This window comes from Neovison vison, chromosome 6 (assembly GCF_020171115.1).
Source record: "Neovison vison isolate M4711 chromosome 6, ASM_NN_V1, whole genome shotgun sequence".
Lineage (NCBI taxonomy): Eukaryota > Metazoa > Chordata > Mammalia > Carnivora > Mustelidae > Neogale > Neogale vison.
Genome location: NC_058096.1, coordinates 108,301,937 through 108,326,277, shown reverse-complemented (window position 1 = coordinate 108,326,277; position 24,341 = coordinate 108,301,937). Strand labels below are relative to the sequence as shown.

Below are 24,341 nucleotides of genomic sequence, written 5' to 3'. Positions count from 1 at the left end.
TCTCTGTCCACACAAATTATATAGCTTTTTAAGAGCATTTTAACTGTGACTTTTGGCTGACATTGTAAGCGGATTATGTGTTATGAATTGTCACCAAGGTGATCATATATCCAAGCTTCCTATCCCCATCTCCATTTGTGTGTCCTGATGTAATAATAATCAGTAGCACCCTGATCTGTCTCAAAATTGCTCTGGTTTGAACGTGTGTAGTTGGTCCACTTCTCTGCTGTGGACCTGAAGGCTGCTATAGACGGGGGTCCTCACTGTTCATTTCCTTAGACCAGAGGTGCTGCTGTCTTATGGGGGGAGGGAGAATTCCTCAGTAAACTCTTTCTAAGGTCCTGAGTTTCTCTTGGTGTGTGGAGAATGTCCTGTGGACTTGGGTGTCAGGGTGTTGGTCCATCTCCACCCACATCAGTTTCAGTGGAGAGCCAAGCAAAGAAGAAAAGCTAGAGGGCGGGGATGAGAAAGATTAGGGAGGCTGATCAAGATAGGTCCCAAGGAAGCGAGGGAGTTGGGAGAGGAGAAATAGCAAGATTGAGGCCAGAAATTGGGAAGTCAGGCAAGAATGCCATCTCTTGGATTTTATCTCTAACACCAGGGGATGGAAGATGCCATTTAAAATGACTTTCTTAGACTCAGGGCTCTGAGACATCCCTTGGAGTCTTCTTCACTCCAGGTGGGTTTCTAGAAAGCCAGGCCTTTGGGCAGCTCTGGTGGTGCATCGTTGACTGTGTTGTCATTTAAAGCTTTTAGTTTATGGTTACAACATCACAGGAGCTGCACTCTTGTTTTTCCAGCTGAGAGTTAGGAACGCCCGGCTCACATGGACCTAAGGCAAGAAGTTAGCCCAGGCAGTTGTGAGGTGGGTGAGTTCTACAGGAACTGACACCCACTTTATTTCCCTTGCTGATACCTGGCCTGACCAGTGAGCTTCACACTTTCCCACCGTGCTTGCCAAACCCAGTGCGATGAAACCAAAAGCTCAACAGAGAGAGGTCATTGCGTTGTGAGACTGAGGCTCTGATGAAGACACTTGATCTCCCTGAGCCTTGCTTCCTCCATCTGTAAAATGGGAATAATAGCCACCCTGCCTCCCACAGGCTTGTGATGTGGGTCATATGAGCTACTATATAGGAATAAAAATTGACACCGTAAAGGAGTTTTATTAATAACAAGAAGGAAAGGTTGAGGGAGGTTTCTGGACCATTTAAGATGGAATATGCATAAGTATAACATCTGCTTTTTATAAGTACCCTCAGGCGCTTTTTTCCTGATGAACCGGTTGATCCCCTTGCCCTGGTCCCCCTGGCACTTGCTGCCTTTGAGCCCTGCTAAGGCACAGCCCCTAATGGTGTTTGGATGCCATTCCTAGGGGGCACGGCCAGGGTAGCCATGTCTTCTGTGGGAAAAGGCCACGGGGCTGTGGAAAGGAGCCTGACAAAGCGGGATGGGAATGTGAGTGCTTGCCCACCCGAGAGTGCCCCATCTCCTGTTTGCCAGCCTCCTGCCGAGGATCAAAAGCCTGGCCGCTTGTGACTCATGGTGTGGAGCTGCCAACCTGACTTGGTTTTCTTTCCAGGTCTCGACCCTGCAGGCCCTTTATACAATGGGAGACCTCCTGAGGACAGATTAGATCCTGGCGACGCACAGTTTGTTGACGTCATCCATTCCGACACTGACGGTAACAGTCCTTTCCTTGTGTGTCCGTGAGCACCCCCTCCCACACTCCTAAAGAGTCTCCCCCTGAAGTTCCTCTGGATCCCTCTTTTCCTGCAGGTCAGGGTTCCAAATCCACTGAAACACTGAAGGGACACTGGTTTAATGTAGGCATCTGAGATGTCTTGCTGGAGTGGAGGTGCTTTTCCCATCAACGTTTCTTATTTATTTATTTATGATTTATTTGACAGAGAAAGACATAGTGAGAGAGGGAACACAAGCAGGGGGAGTGGTAGAGGGAGAAGCAGGCTTCCCGCTGAGCAGGGAGCCTGATGTGGAGCTGATCCCAGGACCCTGGGATCACTACCTGAGCTGAAGGCAGACGCTTAATGACTAAGCCACCTAGGTGTCCCATTTTTTATTTTTCAAGTGATCATCTTGACCAATTAAGGCTGATTTACTTGCACACCATGTGGACAAATGTTTCCATATATGCAGCAGGCTTTGGATGCATGATTTCTGTTTTTGTTGGTTCTTTCTCATTATTTTCTTAAGCTGAAAGACGTGTTCAAATGTTGTGTCTTTATGGAGAGCGATTTTAAGCCATTTGGAGCTCTCCAGCTCTCTCTGGATCTTCTGGCCATTTCTCTCTTTCCTGGTGCTGATATCATATCTGGGGTTGGGTACATGATATGGGGGTTAGGGTGATGTTAAAGATGGCTTTTTATATCCAGACGTCTGGGAGAAGAGCCAGAATAGGAACCTGGGGGGGGGCGCTGAGGGGACAGAGCAGAGTAGTCTTTAATAATAAACCCTCTTTGAGGGCATCTGGGGGCTCAGAGGGTGAAGCCTCTGCCTTCAGCCTAGGTCATGATTTCAGGGTCCTGGGATCAAGCCCCTTATCAGGCTCTCTGCTCAGTGGGGGAGCCTGCATCCCCTTCTCTCTTGCCTGCTTCTCTGCCTACTTGTGATCTCTCTCTCTGTCAAATACATAAATAAAATCTTTTTAAAAAATAATACATCCTTTTTGTGATATAACAACCTGAAAAATCCTTGATCAGGGGCCCCTGGGTGGCTTAGTCTATTAAGCGTCCAACTCTTCATTTTTAGCTCAGGTCATGCTCTCAGGGTCAGTGGTTTGAGCCCTGTGTCTGGCTCCACGCTCAGCGCAGTGTCTGCTTGTCCCTCTCCCTCTGCTCCTCTGCTCCTCCCCACCCCCTCGTGCCCTGTCTCTAAATACATAAATAAATAAAATCTTGGAAGGAAGGAGGGAAGGAAGAATGGAAGGAAGGGAGGAAGGAAGAAAGGAAGGAAGGAAGGAAGGAAGGAAGGAAGGAAGGAAGGAAGGAAGAAATTGTTGTCTTTGCACAAAAAGAAAAATCCTTGATCCCCTGTCACAGGCTGTCTGGTGTGATATTCAGCAACTGCTGGCCTTAAGAGGAAATGTCTCTGTGAAACGGCTGCATTCTTACTATGTAGTTTGCAAAGTATTACCTTCCTAAAGTACAGTCCCTCAATGCCATTTTAATGCTTGATGGAATAGAGTAATTTATTTTTTTATTCTTGGAGAGAGAGTGAACTTTGAGGAAAGAGAATAAACTTTGCCATGAGGCAGAGGCAGGGCTGAGATCCCAAGTTCTGTCCTCTCTGTGGTATCATTTAGTTCAGTAAGCCCTCTGAACCTCAGTGTCATCATTGTAACTTACTTCATCCGAATTTACCAGTGGACACTTTTTAGACATTGTGAAAATGAGAAGAAAGGTGTGTACAGCACCTAGTACCATGCCCACAGACACGTGTAGGTTCTCAGTATACAATAGCTGCTATTATTGCAATGGTGCACTATCTGTATACGTGTACAAATAATCATTTAAGTCAAGTCAAGCACTTTACTGATTATTTTGTGGTTACAGGGTTAAAGAGGATAAGCAGTTATTAAATCAATCTACAATTATTTTGGCCCCCATTTTCTAGGAAAATCTCCAATTTAAAAAATTTTGTTTCTTACAAAGTAAATGTTCATTTTTTTTCTTTTTTCTTATTCATTAAAGACTGACATGAATGCAGTTAAGAGGCCCAGGAAACACCCGCAATTTGAGGGTTCCAGGCAAATATAAAGAAGAAATGTTATCATTTTATCAGACTTGCTGTGAATGAGTGATCAAAACCCCCTGCCTATAGAGAAAGAATGGAAATAAATTTCATTGCTATCTTCATAGTCTCCTAGTTGGAAATCACTGCTTTCTAACTAACTAGCTGGGTAACTTTGGACAAAATATTTAAATAGGTAAAACAACAACAACAACACAGTCCCTGCCTATATCCTTCCAGCAAATGAACTATGCAATGTGAAAAGTTCAAAAATAAAAGCACAATATGTTCTTCTCTAGCCCTGGGCTACAAGGAACCATTAGGAAACATAGACTTCTACCCAAATGGAGGATTGGATCAACCCGGTTGTCCTAAAACTATATTGGGAGGTAAGTGCAGATCCTTCACATCTTGCACAGTAGTGGTTTTAAAAGGCTTATTTAAAAAATCTGATCTTATTCTATGGGTAATAGTTTTTAATAGAAAACAAATAATCTGAGAAGATAGATACAGTATAAGTATCAATTATGTCTTAAAAATTATTACTCAAATACACTACTTAAAAAAATATATAGCAGCATTATTTACAATAGCCAAGATATGGAAGCAACCTAAGTATCCACCAATGGATGAATGGATAAAGAAGATACGGTATATTTATACAATGGAATATTGATCAGTCATGAAAAGGAATGAATTAAATCATTTGCCACAACATGGATGCATCTAGAGGGTGTTATGCTAAGTGAAATTAGTCAGAGAAAAACAAATACCACATGATTTCACTCATACGTGGAATTTAAGAATAAAACAAATGAACAAAGAAAAAAGAGACAAAGAGAAAAAAATAAACCCTTAATTATAGAGAACAAACAGAAGGTTACCAGAGAGGAGGTGGGTGGGAGGATGGGGGAAATAGGTGAAGGGGATTAAGAGTACACTTACCATGATGAGTAATGAGTAATCTACAGAATGGCTGAGTTGCTATATTGTACACCTGAAACCACTGTATATTAATTATACTTAGTTTAAAAACTAAAAAAGCAAATAACCATAACCATACGATTAAAAGCTAATACAAATGATTTCTCTCTCTTGAAAAGGTATGTCCTTGATCTAGAAATTCCATATCTAGAAATCCTTCCTAGAGAAATAATGGAAAAGGCAGACAGAAGTCAAAGTGCAAAGATACCTGACATAGCATTATTTATAAATGCTAAATTTTTAGAAATAGTCTAAATATCCAACATGGAAAATTGTTAAATAAGTATGGTATGCCCACATAAAGGAATATAATTGTTTAAAAGTCATATTTTCAGATTAATGAAAATGCTTACAGTGGGATGTTAAGTGCAAAAGACACAAAACTCTACAGTATGATCCCAATTTGTTTCTTTAAATGTGTATTTGTACATTTGTAAGTATAGAAGAAAAGACTAAACATAAAGCTGAAAATAATTATTAGTGGTGAACTCTGGATATTGGACTTCTAGGTGATTTTTGCATCATCATTTCCTATTATTTTATATTTTCTAAATGAGCATGTATTATTTTATAATGAGAAAAAACTAATAAAACAAAAAAAATGGATAGCTAGAAGGGAACATAAAAGTAATGCGGGGGACAGAATAAAAAACCCACCCTCAATTGCTCTAAGTATGTATTTGACCATTTCTAAAAAAAGTTAAATAATCATGAATATGATTCTAGAAAAAGATGATCTTATTACAAAATGGTAGCTGTGTACAGCCCCATGGGAATGACGTGGTGTTTGGAAATGATCCAGATGAATTGGCATAAGTGGGGTCAGCCATATTGTACCATAAATGGTGGGTGTACAAATCCTGTCCCATGTGGTAAGCGTCACTACCTCTAAGGAGCCAAAGATAGTGTGCTTTGCTTATAAAGGACATTCTCTGTATTGTTATCAATGTCATTGTTTCTGCAAGTGGAAGTTCCAGAAACAGTAAGTCAATACTGACTGTCAGATTTAGTCAGATTTAGTCCAGTCCAGCTTAGCCCGATGCGAACCCACGCTTTTCTTCTCTTGCCCCAGTTTATTTCTGTCCTTCACTAATCTCCTCTATGGGCATAAGTGGACTCTGGGGGAGGAGGAGACATGGGTCTGATTCAGCACTGAATGCCTCTCCAAGCCACCAGCTCATCATCATAACTCCTCTTCTGGGGTTCACTGTTTCCTACTCAGATCCTCACCTCCATTGTTTGCCCATCTTTGGGGCCCTGCTCCCTTTCCTGAATGACTAACTTCATCATCAGACCCATCCATCTTCCAACAACCTTTCAGTGTTGTGTGCTACGGTGCTTTGTCATGTCCAGCTCTCCTGATGCCATCTCCATACCTTGCTGCCTTCCTCTCTCGTCACTGCACTAATGGCACCCACTAGGAACTAACCGGAGGCTTGCCTTACCTCTTCTTGAGCATTCATGGCTTCCAGTGCCACCCCTCATTGTTCAGTCCTCTTACTTCACCCTACACCCTGCAGCAAAAATGGAACCCCTACCTCTGGGCTTCTCTCGTGAATGCCCTGTGTACACCCACTAGAGACTCCTTTAGGTCTCTACCGTGTCAGCCCCCACCTTGGCGTGAGAACATTCTGGAGCTGCCATAGAGCCTTGTTCATTGAATACAAAGTCCAGGCAAACTTGCTGGCTTTTTTTTTTTTTAAAGATTTTATTTACTTATTTGTCAGAGACAGAGGGAGAGAAAGCGAGCGAGCACAGGCAGACAAAGAGGCAGGCAGAGGCAGAGGGAGAAGCAGGCTCCCTGCCGAGCAAGGAGCCCGATGTGGGACTCGATCCCAGGACCCTGGGATCATGACCTGAGCCGAAGGCAGCTGCTTAACCAACTGAGCCACCCAGGCGTCCCACATGCTAGCTTTTTCATGGCCCTCAAAAGTACTAGAGAATCCTTGTGTTTATTTCTTGCCAACTCCTGTGATCACTCCTCATGCATCTATTCTAAGATCTCCCTGCCTATAAACCCTCACCTCTTAGAGGTGACCTCGATTAAGATCTCACCTGAGGGAGCCATTCTATCTCTCCTCATTTGAGTTTACAAGGTCAGTCTTCACATTCCTGTTCCCTTCTGCGCTCAGGGTGGAAGCATCCGCCATTCCTTTTCAAAGCCATCTCCTCTGCTTGCCTTCCTTGGGGGGAATCCTCAGTGCCTTCTTTCTCTGTCTTTACTAGTTTAAATGTGTTTGCCTTCTGCTGAGCGTCTCTGGAGAAACTGTCATTGGATTTTTCTCTTCCTTTTCAATGACAAAGGAAGGACATAGGTTGAATCCTAATTCTACCTCAAAATAGCTGGGTGACCTTGGTCAAGTCATTTAAGCTCTCTGAGTCTCAGTGTCCTGCTGGGTAAAATGGGGTTAATCAGGCCTATCTTCTGTTATCCTGCCACGTGCCAGCAGGAATCCTGGTCTATGGGTTTTTATAAGGATTCAATGGGATAAAATACACTGAAGTTGTTAGCACAGTGCCTGGCATCTAGGAGACGGGGTGAATCGTGCGTGTACCATGTGACGCACCATTGTTCAATGCTACACCTGCTCTACTCTTTCCTCGTTCCTTTTATGATCAAGGGATGCAGTATTTTAAGTGTGACCACCAGAGGTCCGTGTACCTATACCTTTCTTCCCTGAGAGAGAACTGTTCCATCACCGCGTATCCCTGTGACTCCTATCGGGATTATAGGAACGGCAAGTGTGTCAACTGTGGCATAGCACAAAAGGAGTCCTGTCCCCTTTTGGGTAAGTCCAATAAGAGTTTTCCCCTCTGATTCACAAAGAGTTCATTTTTGGTAGGATCCCACGCCATTTTACTATCTAAAAATGGGCCTGAAAATGACGTGGTGTAAAAAATTTTTTACTTTGCTTTTTCCAGCCAATTTTGTTCTGTGAAGTACTCTTGGACCTCCCACTCATGTGTTAGAAAATCCATTTGTATACAATTTCATCCAGAGGGCAGTGCAACCTCCCTGGACACTCGAGCATAAAAAAGAAGTTTCCAGACTAGTTTCCAAGCCCACCTAGGGTATAGTCACCTTACATAGCCTGCTCCCATGGGGACCTGTGTCCTCTTTGTGCACACAACCTCTCTGCTGGGGGAGGGTCATAGTGGGCCCAGACTCTGCGTCAAACGAGCCTTGCAGAAAGATCCCTTCCAACAAACTGTGTCTGAAATGCCCTTACATTGAACCCTGGTTCTAATGTGCATGTACAGTTTGGAATGGGGGGTCACAGATACACTGCGGAGGCTGCTTGCATATTTGCCAAGGATTGGTAGAAATATTCCAGATTGTGAGGACTTTGAAACTGGATGATCAAGAGACTTGTCTAATTGTTAGAAGGAAAAACCCATGTTAACATCAGGTCGTGCTGCAGACAAGGGGTTCTCAACCTTGATTGTGCCTAAGTTAATTGGAAAGCTCTAGGAAACTCTTAAAAATTACTCATGTTCCCATTCTGGATTGGTCAAGGCAGCATGTGAAGGCCATTCTCTAAGGGTGCGGACAGAGCTGAGAGAGAGAGCGAGAGAGAGAGAGATAGAGAGGGAGCTAGCTCAGCCTCATTGCTGCAGGCACAGACAGGAAGGAGAAGAGTCCCCTGCTTGTTCACATGGTCCTCGCCAGCTCAGGTTCTGTGCAATTTAGGGGCCTAATTGTAGTTCTTCAAGAAAGCACAATGCTTAGCAAGAATGATGCTATTTGAGGTATAAACCTGAATCAGTTTTAATCTATAAAATGAGTGTATTACTGAAAAATGTCAGCGCTATTCTTAGTCTACCCAGTGTGTGAGAGAACTAGCAGGCTACTGAGAACCAGTGTGATACAATGTCAGTAGAAATGGGGGAGAGCCACTGTGGGGTCATTTTGCAAGTCCCAGCTCTGAGGGAGAGGGTAGCAAGAAGGGGCGGTGGATGCGGGGTCGAGGGGGGCAATGCCCTGGTGGCTGGCTCTGGACAGCCTCCTGTAGGGTGGGTGTAAGAGGGGGGTTGTCTTGGGGGTGTGGGCGGTCAACTCACTGCTCTCACTGCCTCCCCAACTGCTTTGACACTTACATAACACATGTTAATGTTCCATTTTTCCAACTTGCTTTACAGGCTATTATGCTGATAATTGGAAAGAGTATTTAAAGCAGAAAGATCCTCCTATGACTAAAGCATTCTTTGACACAGCTGAGAAGGAGCCATACTGCAGTGAGTGGGGATGTGGTGGTTTGCTTGTGCCCAGCCCCCTCCTTTTTTGTTAAATGGCAGAGTCTCAGCTTCCTGGCTGCCTCCTGGCAAATGGCTTCTGGGCTACCTCCTGGCAAATGAAGGTCATAGTTTGGAGCTAGAAGGAGTTGGGTGGAGTCCTGACTCCACCACATAGTAACTATGTGACCTTGGTCAAGACATTTAACCTCTCTGAGTCTCGGTGTCCTGCTAGGTAAAAATGGGAATAATAATGCCTATCTTCTGGGTTATAAGGATTAAATCTCAACAAACATGATTATTAGCTTTGCTGGATGGCTATTCTTTTTTTATTTAATTAAAAAAATTTTTAATAAAAAAATACATTTGTATCTTTAAGCCAACTCTACACCTCATGTGGGGCTTGAACTCATGACCCTGAGATCAACAGTTAGACATGCTCTACTGACTGAGCCAGTCAGGTGTCCCCTGGGTAGCCATTCTGATTGCTAAGATCTTCCAGAAAATTTGCTTAGCCCCCCCCGAAACTTGACATTGTGCCTAGGTAAAACCAGGTGTCAGCCACATCTACAAAGCAACCATGATGACCGTCTAGTGACATTGAGAGTTTGAGTATTCCAGATGGGGGCTAAATGGGGCAGGAGAAGATTAGATGCCCTGTGAATCAAGTAGGGATTTTCCTGGGCATATCTTACCGTCTTGTTCCCCCTTTCATTTTTCTTAGGAGCACCCTAATGAAAGAGGTTGCAGATCAGTGGGTTTCCCTCCTCCTTTGGAGCCATTTGTGGCAGCCCAGGGTTTGCTGTCTGCCCAGTCCAAGTGAGACAAGTGCCCGAATAATAATGGGCCATGAAATGGCAACACTAGGGCTAACCTAATTTCTTTATGGGACCAACATGTCCCTGAGCCTCCATTCCCTTCTTGGCAAGTCTGATTGAGAGATAGCAAGTGTGTCTATCATGGTGGGTTCCCCATCTTCCCAAAGCATCTGTGACCTTGGGAAGCAAAGAGTGGGGAGGAAGACTAATTCTCTGAACACATCATACACTCTGACTTATTCATTAGGAATATACTGAGAGCCTATAAGGTACTACTTCCAGGATTACAAAGAGGAATCCCTTCCCAGTTATTGCTGTAGTGTATTTTAGCTTTATTTTTTTTAACTCCATAAGACGTTACTCAGGCAATATTTGTATAGATGTACCCATATACTTACCAGGTTTTTTGATGATCACTTTTTTTCTCTTGCATTTGTAAATTCAGATAAGTGTGCTGACTAATGGGAGAATACCAGAGCATGCTAAGAATTCTAAGAGGGAAACCTGACTTAGTCTGAGGGTCAGTGAAGGCCTGACCTGGAGGAAGTGACATTGAGCTGAGACCTGAAGGATGAGCTGGCAAAGTCAGAGTGTTCAAGTGGGGAGAAGGCCCAGTAGCAAAAGACAGCCTGGCAGTGCAGGTGATAGGGCATGACTGGGGACGACTGAGAGAGGCTGGTGGACGTGGCCCAGATTATGGAAGACCTTGTCTGCTCTGGAGCGTCTCTGCATGGGCCCCTGGTTGGTTTATTCTACAAGGGGAGAGAGTGCAGTGAACCAGTCATACTCAGCAGTAGACCATGATATCTCAGTCCATAAGGTGGGAACACCAGTCCAACTGTGATGCCTACACCTGACAACGGGAGACCCCTGAATGCCACCATCACCCAGCCCATCTTTACTGAAAAGAATGGAAAGGACTATTAGAAAATTCTGCCCTGGATCTTTGCAGAGATTCTAGGAGGGAAGATAACAAGAGACTCAAGTTATGAGGGAGGTTGGGTTTTTTAGGAATTGACCTTTCAGGGGACCAGTTGAGAGTGTACCTCTCTTATTGTGCTCTCTTCTTGTTTTGTAGTATATCATTACTTTGTGGACATTATAGCTTGGAACAAGAACATAAGAAGAGGGTCCATTACAATCAAATTGAAAGACAAAGCTGGAAACATCACAGAATCCAAAATCAATCAGTAAGTTGGGCTGGGATAGTTTGCAGTTTGGCATCTCCCTGTTTGTGCAGAGAAATTATATCCCAAACATACTCACTTTCTTATTTATAGGTTTGTACTTGTCCTTGTTCTACAAAAGATCTAAGAGAGCAGTTGCTTCTTGTGGCTCTTGACCCTCCAGGCTCTTTACAAATGAAAGTAGTATAGAGATTTCTTTTCTTTTCTTCTTCCCACCCTCTTTCTCTCCCTTCTGCCCTCCCTCCCTTTCTTCCTCCCTCTCCTGCTTCCTTCCTTTGTTTAAACATTTAATTGCTAAAGTCATCCTTGCTTCCTGTAAAGGATTTAAACAGTAAAGAAACATATAACGTAAAATATGTAACATAAAAGTGCAAGTACTGGTCCCATCCCAACAGTCCCACACCTAAAGACACCTATCCCGCCACACATTTCAACCTTTTTTGAGTTCATAATATGCAAATATTTAAACATATATATGTATGTTTCTGAAACTCAGAAAATGTGATTTGCAAAAGAAAATTGGAAACATTCTAAAAATCCAATGATGGGGAAATGGTTAATTAAATATTATCATGTAATAAAATATTATTTATATATTAATTTATGAAACATTAAATGACATGCTTATAATATGCTAAGTGAAAAATGAAGGGCATCAAATTATAGAAGGTATAAAATTAGTTCAACAGTACAAAAAAAAATAAAAAAGAAATATGCCTATTAGATTGTGGTAGAAATATGAGTGCTTTTTTCAGCTTCTCTTCACTTTTCTCTCTTTTCAGCTTCTTTTACTTTTATATGATGTTGCATATATAGAGTTTAAAAATGGTTAATTGTTTTCATCCATTAATTTTATAATCAGGAGAAAGGGGGAATATAACTCAAAAACCTTTAAGCAAAGAAGTTTGAGGCTCATTTTATTCATTTACTCAGGAAACATTTTTGGGGGTCCTATTATTTAGTAGGCACTTGGGTTATCTGTTAACTTCACTCATAGAGAACCAAATGGAATGTCATCTGAAACTGAATGTCACCTATGGGTTTACCATGAAGATGAATAGAAAAGCTGTGTGTATTGGTGGTATGGAGGTAGCTTTTTTTTTTTTTTTTAAGGCATCCTTGGATCATAATAATAACAGCCTTTGTTTATTGAATTAGGCACATTACACATGCTGGCTAATGCAGGTCCCACTAAAACCCCGTGAGATGGTACTACTATCTGTATTTTATATTTAAGGACTAGAGGGTCATTGGCTAATACCACACTCCCTCGAACGCCAATGGCCCCAAGCCCAGTGAGGCTGCATTTTCAGGGAGGGCACCGCTAGGGGACGCATCTTGAATAACCAGCGCCAGGCGGTTTACAGGCTGTGATCCTCAGTAAGGAAGCTGGGCAGAGACCTCATCTGGAGAGTCTTAGAAACAGCAGGGGAAATTGCTGTTACAAATGAGACGTGGTCACTTAAAAAAATTGGTTATTCATGCTAATAACTGGTTACATATTGGCTTTACATTGTTTTAGGAATTTTAATCTTATGTAGTAAATCTCTCCTGACTAGGACTTTCTAATGTGAAGGGTTTTCTCTTGATTAAGATCGCGACCTTAACATCTGTACTTCATTCACATTTAGTCATTCTCAGTCACATTTGTGAAAAAGTCATCACCATATCAGAGAATATCTGGGGAAAAAAGGGAAATGGTTGTTCTATTACATGGTGAAATATGTCTACTTTTCTCTTTCTTTGCCAGGTAAACTTTTAGTTTTGAGTGTTTTTACAATAGTATCAGAGAATGTGCCCCGAGTTGATTCAGTCTTACCGGACTATGGGTACAAATGGAGTCACATTCAAGGATATTATCTGCTTGGCAATTCTCCCTCTATCCATATCTTGGATGTATTTCTTTTTATTCTTAAACCTTTAAAAAAATTAAGATATAATTCACCTACCATAAAATTCACCCTCTTAAAATGTACATTTCAGTGGTTTTTAGTATATTCACAAAATGTACAAACATTACTACCGTCTGATTCCAGAACATTTTTTAATCATCTCAGAAAGCAACCCCATACCTATTAGTAATTCCTCGTTCCTCCTTCCTCCCCAGCTCCTGTCAACCACTCATCTGCTTTCTATTTCTATAGATTTACATATTCTGGGCGTGTCACATAAATGAAATCATACAGTATGTGGCCTTTTAGTGTCTAGGTTTTTTGGTTTGTTTGTTCAGCATAATATTTTCAAGATTCTATAGCATGTACCACGACTTCATTATTTTTATGGCCACATAATATTCCGTGGTATGGATAGATCCTATTTTATTTCGATCCACTGACCTCTGGGTTATGGGCCCAGCTCACTTCTACCATGCCACTCTTCACACATACAACATTTTATTTATCCTTTTATCAGTTGATGGACATTTGGGTTGTTTCCACTTTTTTGGCCATTATGAATAATGCCACTATGGACATATGTGTACCAGTTTCCGTGTGTACCTACGTTTTCATTTCTCTTGGGTATATACCTATGAGTGGAGTTGCTGGGCCTTACGATAACTGTGTATTCCAAAGCGGCTGCACCGTTTTATATTCCCACCAGCCATGTGTGAGAGTTCTAATTTCCCCCACATCCTTGCCAATACTGTTAATATCTATTTAAAATTTGTTTCTTTTGCATTGTGACGGAAAACCACAAAACATAAAATTTACCATCTCAATCACTTCTGAGTTGAGTAGTGTTAAGTATGTTCACGTTGTTGTGAAACAGACCTCCTAGAACTTTTTCATCTTGTAAAACTGAAATTCTATACCCATTAAAGAACAACTCCCATTTCCCTCACCCTCTAGCCCTGAGCAAGCACTGTTCTAGTGTTCCTAGGATTTTGACTACTCCTATGAGTGGACTCACATAATATTCATCTTTTTGTGGTTGGCTTATCTCACCTAGCATAATAATCAAGTTTTATCCATGTTGCAACATGAGACGGCAAGACTTTATCTTGTTTGATAAAGGCTGAATAATATTCCTTTGAGTGTATATATCACATTTTGTGTAAATATCACAGGCAGGTCTGTTTTCTTTATTGTAGCCATTCTAGTGAGCATTATGTTATATCTCATGGTTTTGATTTGCAGTTCCCTAAGAATTGATCGCTTTGAGTGTCTCTCATGCACTCACTGGCCATTTCTATATATTTTTTTGAGAAATGTCTATTCAGGTCCTTTACTCATTTTTCCTTTTCCATAGATTTCATTTTTTAGAACAGTGTTAGAGGGGCACCTGGGTAGCTCAGTGGGTTGAAGCCTCTGCCTTCAGCTCAAGTCATGATTCCAGGGTCCTGGGATCAAGCCCCAAGTCAGGCTCTCTGCTCAGCGGGGAGCCTGCTTCCCTTCCTCTCTCTCTCTGCCTGCCTCTCTGCTTGCTTGTGATCTCTGTCAAATAAATAAATAAAATCTTAAAAAAAAATAGAATAGTGTTAGATTCCCGAAATCGAGCAGGAAGTGCAGAGATTTCCCATATGCGCGCTTGGCCCCATACACACAGCCTCCCCAACTATCAAAATCTGGGTAATGGAGTGGTACACCTATTGTCATGACCCAAAGTCCATAGTTTACATTAGGGTTCACTGTTGGTGGTATACATTCTATGGGTTGTGACAAACATATAAGAACAATAACATATAAGTATCTACCATTATAGGATCATGGAGTAGATCCTATACTCCTAAAAATCTTCTGTGCTCTGCCTATTATATCCATCTCTTCCCTCTAACCTTTGGCAACCACTGGTCTTTGTTCTGTCTCCATAGTTTTTCCTTTTCCAGAATGTCATGTGGTCGGAATTGTCTGGTATGTAAACTTTCCAGAGTAGCTTCTTTCACTTAGCAATAGGATTTAGGTTTTCTTCATGTATTTTCGTAGCTTACTAGCTGATCTCCTTTAAGAATTGAATAATATCCTCTTGTCTGGATGTACTACAGTTTACTTATCCATTCTTCTACTGGAGGACATCATGGCTACTTCCAAGTCTCCATAATTCTGAATAAAGCCGCTATAAACATCTGGGTACAGGTTTTATGTGCCTTGCTTTAAAATTGGGTTATTTACCTTTTTACTGTTGGGTTGCAAGGGTTGTGTATATACTCTGGACACAAGTCCTTTATCGTTTTAGGTCTCACATCTAGGTCTTATCCATTTTGAGTTCATTTTTGCCCATAGAATGAGGTAGGGGGTCTGACTTCATTCCTTTGCCTGTGGATACCCAGTTGTCACAGTACCCTTTGTTGAAAAACCTATTCTTTCTCTGTGAATGTCTTGACACCTTTGCCTAAATCAATTGACAGTCAGTGAGAGGGTTTATTTCTGGACTCGGAATTTTCTTCCATTGATCTATGTATTTATCCTAATGCAAGTACCCCAGTGTCATGTAGCCCACTATAGCATTACTGACACTTTCCCACAAAGTTTAAAATCAGGAAGTATGAATCTCCCAAATTTGGTCTTTTTCCTTTCTTTTTTATTTAGAGAGAGAGAGAGAGAGAGGAAGCGTATGCTGGGTAATGGGGGTGGTCAGCAGAGGGAGAGAGAGAATCCTAAACAGGCTCTACTCCAGGCATGGAGCCCACCGCGGGGCTTGATCTCAGGACCCTGACATTGTGACCTGAGGTGAAATCAAGACTCAGAACTTAATTGACTGAGCCACCCAGGTGCTCCAAGTTTGGTCCTTTTCAAAGTTGTTTGACTGTTCTGGGTCTCTTGAATTTCCCTATGAATTTTAAATTAGTTAGTCGGTTTCCGGGGGGGGGTGTTGAAGAAGCTGAGATTTTGACAGAGATTGTTTCTGCCCGCCCCCACCCTAGACAGTAGGAGAGTTGTTTACTTAGAATTCATTTTTAGTTCACCCCTCTGCGGAGTCTTCCATTCAACTCCCCTCCTTGAGTGGCTCTGTTCCCTCTCCTACTGCACTGCAAGGCCATGAAAAAGAAAACCCATGACCAGCTTTCACAAAAGGCCACCAAAAGGTGATGTGATTTCAGTATTTCTACCTCCACCAATTTTTTTTTTCACTGATGAATCATTTATTTGGACAAGACAAAAATGTCTCCACATTGTTTCCTTCTACCTCCACCAATTCTTAAGGTTTCTCAATAATCTTCACTTTCCCCTTCGCTCAGTGCAACGTAAAAGGTTTTGAGTTTTGCTTTTAATTGTATCCATCACTAGGGCACCATCCTACCAGAAGCAAACATCTGGCTCCTATTATGGGTCCTAACCCGTAGGTCACCAGCTCTCACTCCATTTATTCGGGTATGACCCCAGTCCCTTGGGTAGTGCCGCCCCAGGTATTTCCAGATTTCCCTCCAGGGAGAGGGTTCCACCTGTACTCGTAGACAGGCTTCTCAGCTACAGGAGGGTTTTCCCCTCTCCTGCCTTCCGTCTGTCCCACTGGGTTTCACCATCTGCCGGTGGCCTCATCCTCTCCTGAGGCCCTACCTGCTTGTGGTTGCACAGCTGCTCTCGGAGGGGGATCCAATTCAGGGCGACTGGCTGCCGTTGGTCATCCTGTCACTTTGGTCCTCACTTGCAACCTTCCATCCTTCCTTGACCTTGACACGTACCAGTCAGTTATTTTTAGAATGCCTTCAGTCTGGGTTCTTGTCTGATGCTCCCTTGTGATTACGTTGAGTTCGCGCATCTCCTGCAAAAGGGGCATAGAAGTGATGCTCTGTTTGGCTCAGAGTGCCCTCTCAGGAGGCCCACAGCTTTGCTTTATTCCATGAACGTGGATCAGTTCATTAAGGGGGTTGCTGACAGGCTTCTTCACTATCAAGTTACTGTTACTCCTTTGTATTAGTAAGTACGTTGCAGGGAGGTACTGTGAGACCATGTAAATGTTCCATTACTGGTCAAACTTTTACCCACTACTTTTGAGGTTTTGTGGTTGAATTGTTACTACTGTGGTTGTCAAATGACGATTTTTCTAATTCGTCATTTAGGAAATGCTTTCTCATTTCCTCCATTTGTTTGGTCATATCAATATGAACTCATGGATTTTTATTTTGTTAATGTTAATATTTTGTTAATGTTTTATTTTTATTTTGTTAATGTTCATGTTAAATTACTACCATTTACTTATTTTGATATTTAAATTGTCTCAGATCCAGCCAGTGAAATCTCTTCAAATTGGGCCTGTGCCCTTTTATAAATGCATTTTTTAATCGTTATGAAAACACATAATGTAAAGTTTATTTTCTTAATCATTTGTAAGTGTACAGCTCAGTAGTGTTAAGAGTAGTCATGTTATTGTGAAATAAATCTCCAGAATCTTTTCAGTGTGCAAACTGAAATTCCATTCCCATTGATCAACATTCCCTTTTCCTTCTCCCTCCAGCCTCTCCTAACTACCATTCAACTTTCTATTTCTGTGAATGTGATTACTCTAAATACCTTATATAAATGGAGTCCAACAATATTTATCTTCTTGTGATTGGTTTATTGCATCTAGTATAATGTCCTTGAGGTTCATCCATCTGGTAGCATGTGAATTTCCTTCCTTTTTACGGCTAATATTTCATTGTGTGTTGATATCACGTGGTGTTTATCCATTCGGCCACTGACGGACATTTGGGTTGCTTCCATCTCTTGTCTCTTGTGAATGTTGCTGCTGTGAACATGGGTGTGCAAATATCTTTTCGAGACCTTGCTTTCAATTCTTTGGAGTTTCTACCCAGAAGTAGAATTGCTGGATCATGAGGTAATTCTATTTTTAATTCTACAGAGACCCCAGACCCTTCGCCATTGTGGTCATACCACCTTACATGCTAGCAACAGTGCACAAGGGTTCTTCTCCATGTCCTCATCAACACTTCTTCTTTTTCTTTTTTTTTTTTTAAGATTTATTTATTTATTTATTTATTTGACAGAGAGAGAGAGACAGACAGAGAGAGAGAGACAGAGACAGAGAGATAGCGAAAGAGAGAGAGCACAAGCAAGGGGAGTGGGAGAGGGAGAAGCAGGCTTCCTGCTGAACAGGGAGCCTGATGCGGGGCTCCATCCCAGGACTCTGGGATCATGACCTGAGCCGAAGGCAGACGCTTAATGAACTGAGCCACCGAGGGTACCCCATCCTTTCAGTTTGTGTGGGCTTTTTTAATAGTAGCCTTCCTGATGAGTGTGAAGTGATTCTAGATCCTTTGGAACATCTCCCACCATTCTTTGAGCCCTTCCTCCCTTTTTGGCACACAGGTTGTTAGAGGTCCGCTTTGCACTTTCCCTGACCTAGCCTTGGAATCAGCCATTTCTCCTGCAAGAAGGAGGTTTTAATGAGGGTGGTATTTAAAAATCAAAATCTTAAAAAAAAAAAAATCTTTAAAAAAAAAAAAAGGTGGGGGCGCCTGGGTGGCTCAGTGGTTAAAGCCTCTGCCTTCAGCTCAGGTCATGATCCCAGGGTCCTGGGATCAAGCCTCATATCGGGCTCTCTGCTCAGCAGGGAGCCTGCCTCCTTCTCCTCCTCTCTCTCTGCCTACTTGTGATCTGTCAAATTAAAAAAAAAATCTTTAAAAATCAAAATCTGGGTACCTTTCATATTAGTTTTACATGTGGCATGTTTGCTCTCCACAGGGCTTACACATGATTCTAGTGGGGCTGGGGTGACACGTGCCTCCCCCGCCCCCAATCCCACCTCCAAATTAAGGATTCACTTCTAGAGCAAGCCTCCCATTTCTGAGTGCAGGGCGGGAGGGTCTCCAGGGTCTCCTCCCCCAGCTCCCCAGAGGGACACTGACCCAGCTGAACCTCCCCTGTGGGTTACCCTAGGCTCAGTGTGAGATTCCAACTGTAGGAAACATCACATACTTGGGAAATTATTTAGCTATCTTATTTGAGAGGCAGGACTGGAAGAACAGATGCTGAAGCACAGCTTCTCTATTAGCAGCTAGCTGGGCTAGAAATACACACACACATCTAGCAATGTGGATTCATGGAAAGACTCTAACCTTAAACTCAGAAGTGAGCTTGAATCCTCGCACAGGTGCATGTAAGCTGTGTGACCTGGGTGAATTTAAGCTCTACAGGCATCTGTTTCCTTGTCTGTAAAATGACTAATCCTTATCTTGAAGAAGGTTTCAGGGGAATGGAGACGTGTTGAGAGATGAGAATGCTATCTGGTGTATGGCACGTGGGTGCACCTGTCTCATGCCCCAGTGTCTCATCATTCTTGGGGTCAGAAGCTGCATTGATGCTGTTCTCTGGAATCCAGCAGAACTTGGGGGTCAAGTGGCTACCTGCTTGTGCGTGATTTGTAGGCTTCAAAACTGTTTCCTTTCATTAGCAATCTATATCCACTTAGAAATATTATCTCTTCCTTCCAGTGAACCTGCAGTATTTCAGAAATACCACCAAGTGAGTCTGCTTGCGAGATTCAGTCAAGACTTGGATAAAGTGGCGACCGTTTCCTTGGTGTTCTCTACAGGATCTATAATAGGCCCCAAGTACAAGCTCAGGATTCTCCGCATGAAGTTAAGGTCACTTGCCCATCCAGAGAGGTGAGCCATTGGCAGGGTGTGACAAGCCCTTGTTTTCCAAAGACCTTACCAGTTCCTGTCCAATCCTCTGGGTCTGAGGTTTTAATAGGACTTCATAGATTACAATGAAGGAGGGGAGGGGTTTTCCAAAAATAGACATGATAAAAACCAGTAATTGAAGAAAATTTTACTAGTAGGCACTTAAAGATAAATGGCCCAATAATCCAAAGAAATCATGTTACATGCTTATGGTTACATAATTCTGCCCTAATCACTCCACCCACACTGCTTCCAAGTATTTTTGTTGTGGAAAAGAGCCTCATAAAAAAAAAAAAAGGTACAGAATAACCAGAATGTTTTATTCCATTGATGTAGTATGAAAGTACTATCTTGATGTTGAACTTGACTGACCTTGTTCTTAGGAAATACACATTGATGTATTAGGGGAGAAGCAACCTATTCTCAATGGGTTCAGAAAAAATAAGCAACTGTGTGCATGTGTGTGGGTGCACGCGTGCAGGGGGACAGAGTTGAATTGGGGGAGAAAGAGCAAAGCTGTGGCAGCATGGGCACTCTGTGACTGATACCACTTCAACATATAGTCCGAGCACCCAGTCTATGGGAGGACAGTGCTGTGAGCAGTCAGTAGTTTATGCTTATGAGTTCCTCTCTCCTAAAGGTTTAGGGTACCCTGAAATATTTAATAATACAACTTTCTTCTAAGAGGACAGTCATTACATCTTAAAACCGTGGGATTCCTTAATACTTTTTTTTCCTAATCATCAAAAGAATACACACAGATTTTATAAAACCTGGAAAGTACGAAGGTGTTAAGAAGCAGAATGATATCACCATCATGTCATTATTCAGAGGCAACAAATGTGAATAGTTTGGGTTATTTTTCTTCTAATCTCCTATTATTGCTTTAAGCCTAAATGAAAATAAATCCATAAAATCTTTTAAAAAATCAAACCTAGATGAAGTTAGGTGGCAAATAACATCTTACATCCTGCTTTCTTATTGTCACTGATATTTACCATAAGCTTTCTCCTATCATGTTAGGAATAATTGCTCCACGATGTTAGACCCTAAGGACAGAATGTGACTTCTTTTCCAAGAATGGGATGTGTTTACTACTTGACTGATGAGGATATTCTGTCTCACATCCTCAGGCCCGAGTTGTGTCGGTATGATCTTGTGCTGATGGAAAACATCGAGACGGTCTTCCAGCCTATCCTCTGCCCCGAGCTGCTGATGTAACCATTATCGGGACACAGGGGCACCAGTAACATCAAGCAAGCTACAACTGTATTCTTTTTTAAAGCATCACCTCACCTCTTCCTCAAGGCACAAACCAGTATGAATAAGCAGGTGTTTTTCCAGCAACATCCCATGGATGTCACATTGCAAAATGTCAGGCGACCTTGGATTATGGAACGGTCCTGGGAAGGGAGCCCCTAAGTAGGGCAAGTCAGAAATAGCCAGGCTCCCCACAGCCCAGCGCCTTGTCTGGCTGCGTCCTGGGGCCTTGTTTGTCCTGGTCTGTCAGCTCTGCTGCCAGTCACTGGGGCAGCTCTGCTCAGCGCGGAGAGCACCCGAAAGGGAAGGACTGGCTGGAGACCTCACTTTGAACTCGACCCCACACTCCCTGTGCCAAACTCCTCCAGGTCCTTATACGTAGGAAGGAATGGAGCCTGACCTACCTCACAGAGTTATTGTGTGGGTTTGGGGGGCAAGTCTGTGAAGGGTTCTTTGAAATCCCATGGGGACCACATCCGTGAGTGGTTTGGTAAATGTGAATATGCTTTTATTTATTTTGATATGGCGGATCTAAGATGCAATAAGAGTTTCTCATCCTCAACAACAACCTGTCTCTTGAGCTGTTCGCTCTGGGAAGGCAGGAAAGCTACACCCCACCTGCTCTAAAGTGGGTTGGTGTGTGGAGGAAGGGGGGACAGAGGGATAGCATGAGGGGTGGAGGGCAGCTTCTGGGACTAGACAGTAAGCGAAGGGGCAGGGGAAGGTAGCTGAAGTGGTAGGACAGGCTCGCTCACAGTGACCACAGAGGGAGCGAGAGGCAGGAGAAAAAAAGCTTAGTTTTCACTTGAGATGAAGAAGGGTCACTTTCCAGGCAACCCTCATTTTGAGCAGTCCTTCAGAAATGTTTGTCCTTGTTACTGACACAATTCATGGTTATTTGAAGGAAATTGAGAGAATATGGAAATGGGAAATGAACACATGCTATCTGCCATCCACCTGTAGGAGGTCATGAATGTTCACCTTTTGGAATGATGCTGAGTAACCTGTGTCACTAACATGAATCAGATCCTACACCAGTGTGCTCCAGTTGGAAAAATTCTTAGGCTGCCCCAGGAGTAGGTATGCTCAGTGAGTCTGGAGTGATGGCAGCAGCTAAGTCAAGAGGCCCTGGAGGGCCAAGGCCAGAGAGGCCAGAACCAAGGGTGGACCATCCCCGGGGCCGGATGCCCAGCACAGGTACAGAGCCAAAGGGGTGGCAGCACCCATCCCACAGCTGTGGCCACTGCTATAAGGTTCCCCAGATTTTGGAGTGTCACAGGCCCATAACCTCCTCCTCATCCAAGTGACTGTTTTCCTGCTGCTTACCCTGAGAAGAGCCCTTTTAAAAGAAATGGGAGTCTTTATGTGATAAACTGGAGAACTCTATGCCTTCCTGTGCAGCACATCTTGTACGTATGTCTCTGTGACTGAGCTTGAGAAGGAATGAGACTCAGAGATGCTCCTGCCTGCTTGGCTTTCTCACCCTCTGTCCCTCTTCCCACATTTCTCCAGCAATTGTGCATAGAGAGATCAGTGTGCCGGTAGGCCCTTATTTCTTTTTAGAGTTTTACTGCTCCTGTATTTTTTTTTTTTTTTAAGATTGTATTTCTTTATTTGGGGAGAGAGACCGGGGGAGAGAGACCGGGAGAGAGCACGGGCTGGGGGAAGGAGCAGAGGCAGAGGCGGAAGCAGACTCCCTGCTGAGCAGAGAGCCCCATGCAGGACTCAGTCCCAGGACCCTGGGATCATGACCCAAATCAAAGGCAGACCTGGCACCCCTGGTCCCGTGTTTTGACTAGCACACCACTTCTTTGTCCTCTTCCCCTCACCTGGTAGGCGGGGGCCAAACCTACAGCAAGAAAATGTTGGAGTAGCATAGCTATCACTTACGAACTCCTTTCGCCAGGGAGGTCTCTCGGCTTCTTCCTTAGTGTCTCCTAGCATGGTACCCGGCTCAATGGGGAATGGGCGGATGGATGGACAAACAAATGAAAGAATGAATGAGTAAAGGAAGGCATGAAATTTGCTCACTGGGTGGAGATGAATTTCAATGAGTCTCACATGACAGCGACCTGGCGAAGTGAAGGCAAGTGTGGCCACTCCCTTCGCAGGTTCTCCTGAGGCCCCTGAACTTCCTGGTTTCTTGCTATCCTTGCCTCTCCTCCGTCGTCTTTGTCAGAATCTTTCTGAATCCCAAATCCAAGATGCCATTAAACTGCAGTCTATCCTCCCTCCCATCTTCACCAATTATCTCCTACTGAGCTTTTTTCCCCCCTTATATTTATTTGTGAGAGTATTTGATTAATGTCTGTCATCTCCATTAGAAGCTCCACAAAAGGTAGGGCATGTGGTGCCTACAACGTCGTCTGTGCTCAGGACATAGTGGATGAACACCTCCCGGAATCTTCTGAGCCCTGTGGAACCATGTGCATTTCAAAAGCACCCTTCACTCCCAGCCATCGCCCATTTCCACAGAGTCACACCTCCTTCTCTGCCTTAGCCTTCCGTCCAGCACTTCTTTATTATTGTTTCCATTCTCTCTGGAGACCCACTACCCATCTCCTCGGCTCCCCAGGAAAAGAGAGAGATTGGCTCTTTTTTTTTTCTTTTTTTTTTTTTTCCCCCCACTCCTCTCTAGAACCTTCCGGATGATGAAGGTAAACCATTTTTCACCAAAACGACCCGACCCGAAGGCAAGGAGATCTTGCTGTCCTCCACTTCCCCCATTTGAGCACCTTGGCTAAAATCTTCCAGGCCCCTCTGGCATTCCTGGATGACTCCAAGCTGTGGCTCAAAGTCCCCCCTTGCTTTCCACAACCCCCTTCTGCCACTGACTTTGTATGTGTATCCTCACTGCTTTTATTAGGCTGCATTATATTCTGTTTCCGTGTCTGTTCCTCTTCTGAGACAGCACTGCCAAGAGCTGTTGTGGCGTATTTGTTGCCCTAGCACCTGGCACAGTACGAGGCACAGAGCAAGTAGTCAGTGTCTGCTGGACAGAATGTAGTGGGTTCACCTTCAGGACTCAAGGGAGTCACCTCCACTTGGAGTTAGACAGCAATACACTTAACAAACCCTAAACTTGGAACCTCTCATCCTTGGACCCCTGCCTGGTGCTCTCAGTCCTGCAAAACCAGCTGAGCCAAGAAGATTTTGAATGCCAGTAACAGAAATCTACTCATACGAATGCAAATGTTACTAGAGAGAGGATTTGTGGAAACCCAAGAGCTCAACCATCAGCCTTCAGGAAGCGTGGGGTCAGGGCAGCCCAGAGCCTTGAGCAAAAGAGATGGGCCTCAACTGACCTTATGCTCTACCCTGAGTCTCTCTGACTCAGCTTGGCTCCCTCACAGGGTAGCTGTGGACCAGTGAGATCTTGGTATCACTGTGTCCCCAGCTGTTCAACCACTAGGTGGCCCAATTCCAAAATCCAGGGAGAGGAAGCAGCGCTTAGATCCTCCTTTTGGGGAAGGTGTCCATCCCATTCCAATCAGTTGTGGCTGGAATGGGGTAGGGAAGCTAAATCCTGTGGTCCTCGAGCTACTC

At 43.4% G+C, this 24,341-nt stretch overlaps 1 protein-coding gene across 1 annotated transcript in view; it reads left to right on the top strand.

Moving 5' to 3' along the window:
* Positions 1–22,386, top strand: part of LIPH (lipase H) — a 46,829-nt gene extending 24,443 nt beyond the window's left edge. The window contains exons 4-10 of the mRNA XM_044251934.1: positions 1,583–1,684; positions 4,050–4,139; positions 7,356–7,523; positions 8,875–8,970; positions 10,864–10,975; positions 19,344–19,517; positions 20,669–22,386. Of these exons, the coding sequence (XP_044107869.1) occupies positions 1,583–1,684; positions 4,050–4,139; positions 7,356–7,523; positions 8,875–8,970; positions 10,864–10,975; positions 19,344–19,517; positions 20,669–20,756 (830 nt within the window). The 3' untranslated portion in view covers positions 20,757–22,386. The remainder of the gene's footprint in view (positions 1–1,582; positions 1,685–4,049; positions 4,140–7,355; positions 7,524–8,874; positions 8,971–10,863; positions 10,976–19,343; positions 19,518–20,668) is intronic.
* Positions 22,387–24,341: the final 1,955 nt, after the last annotated feature.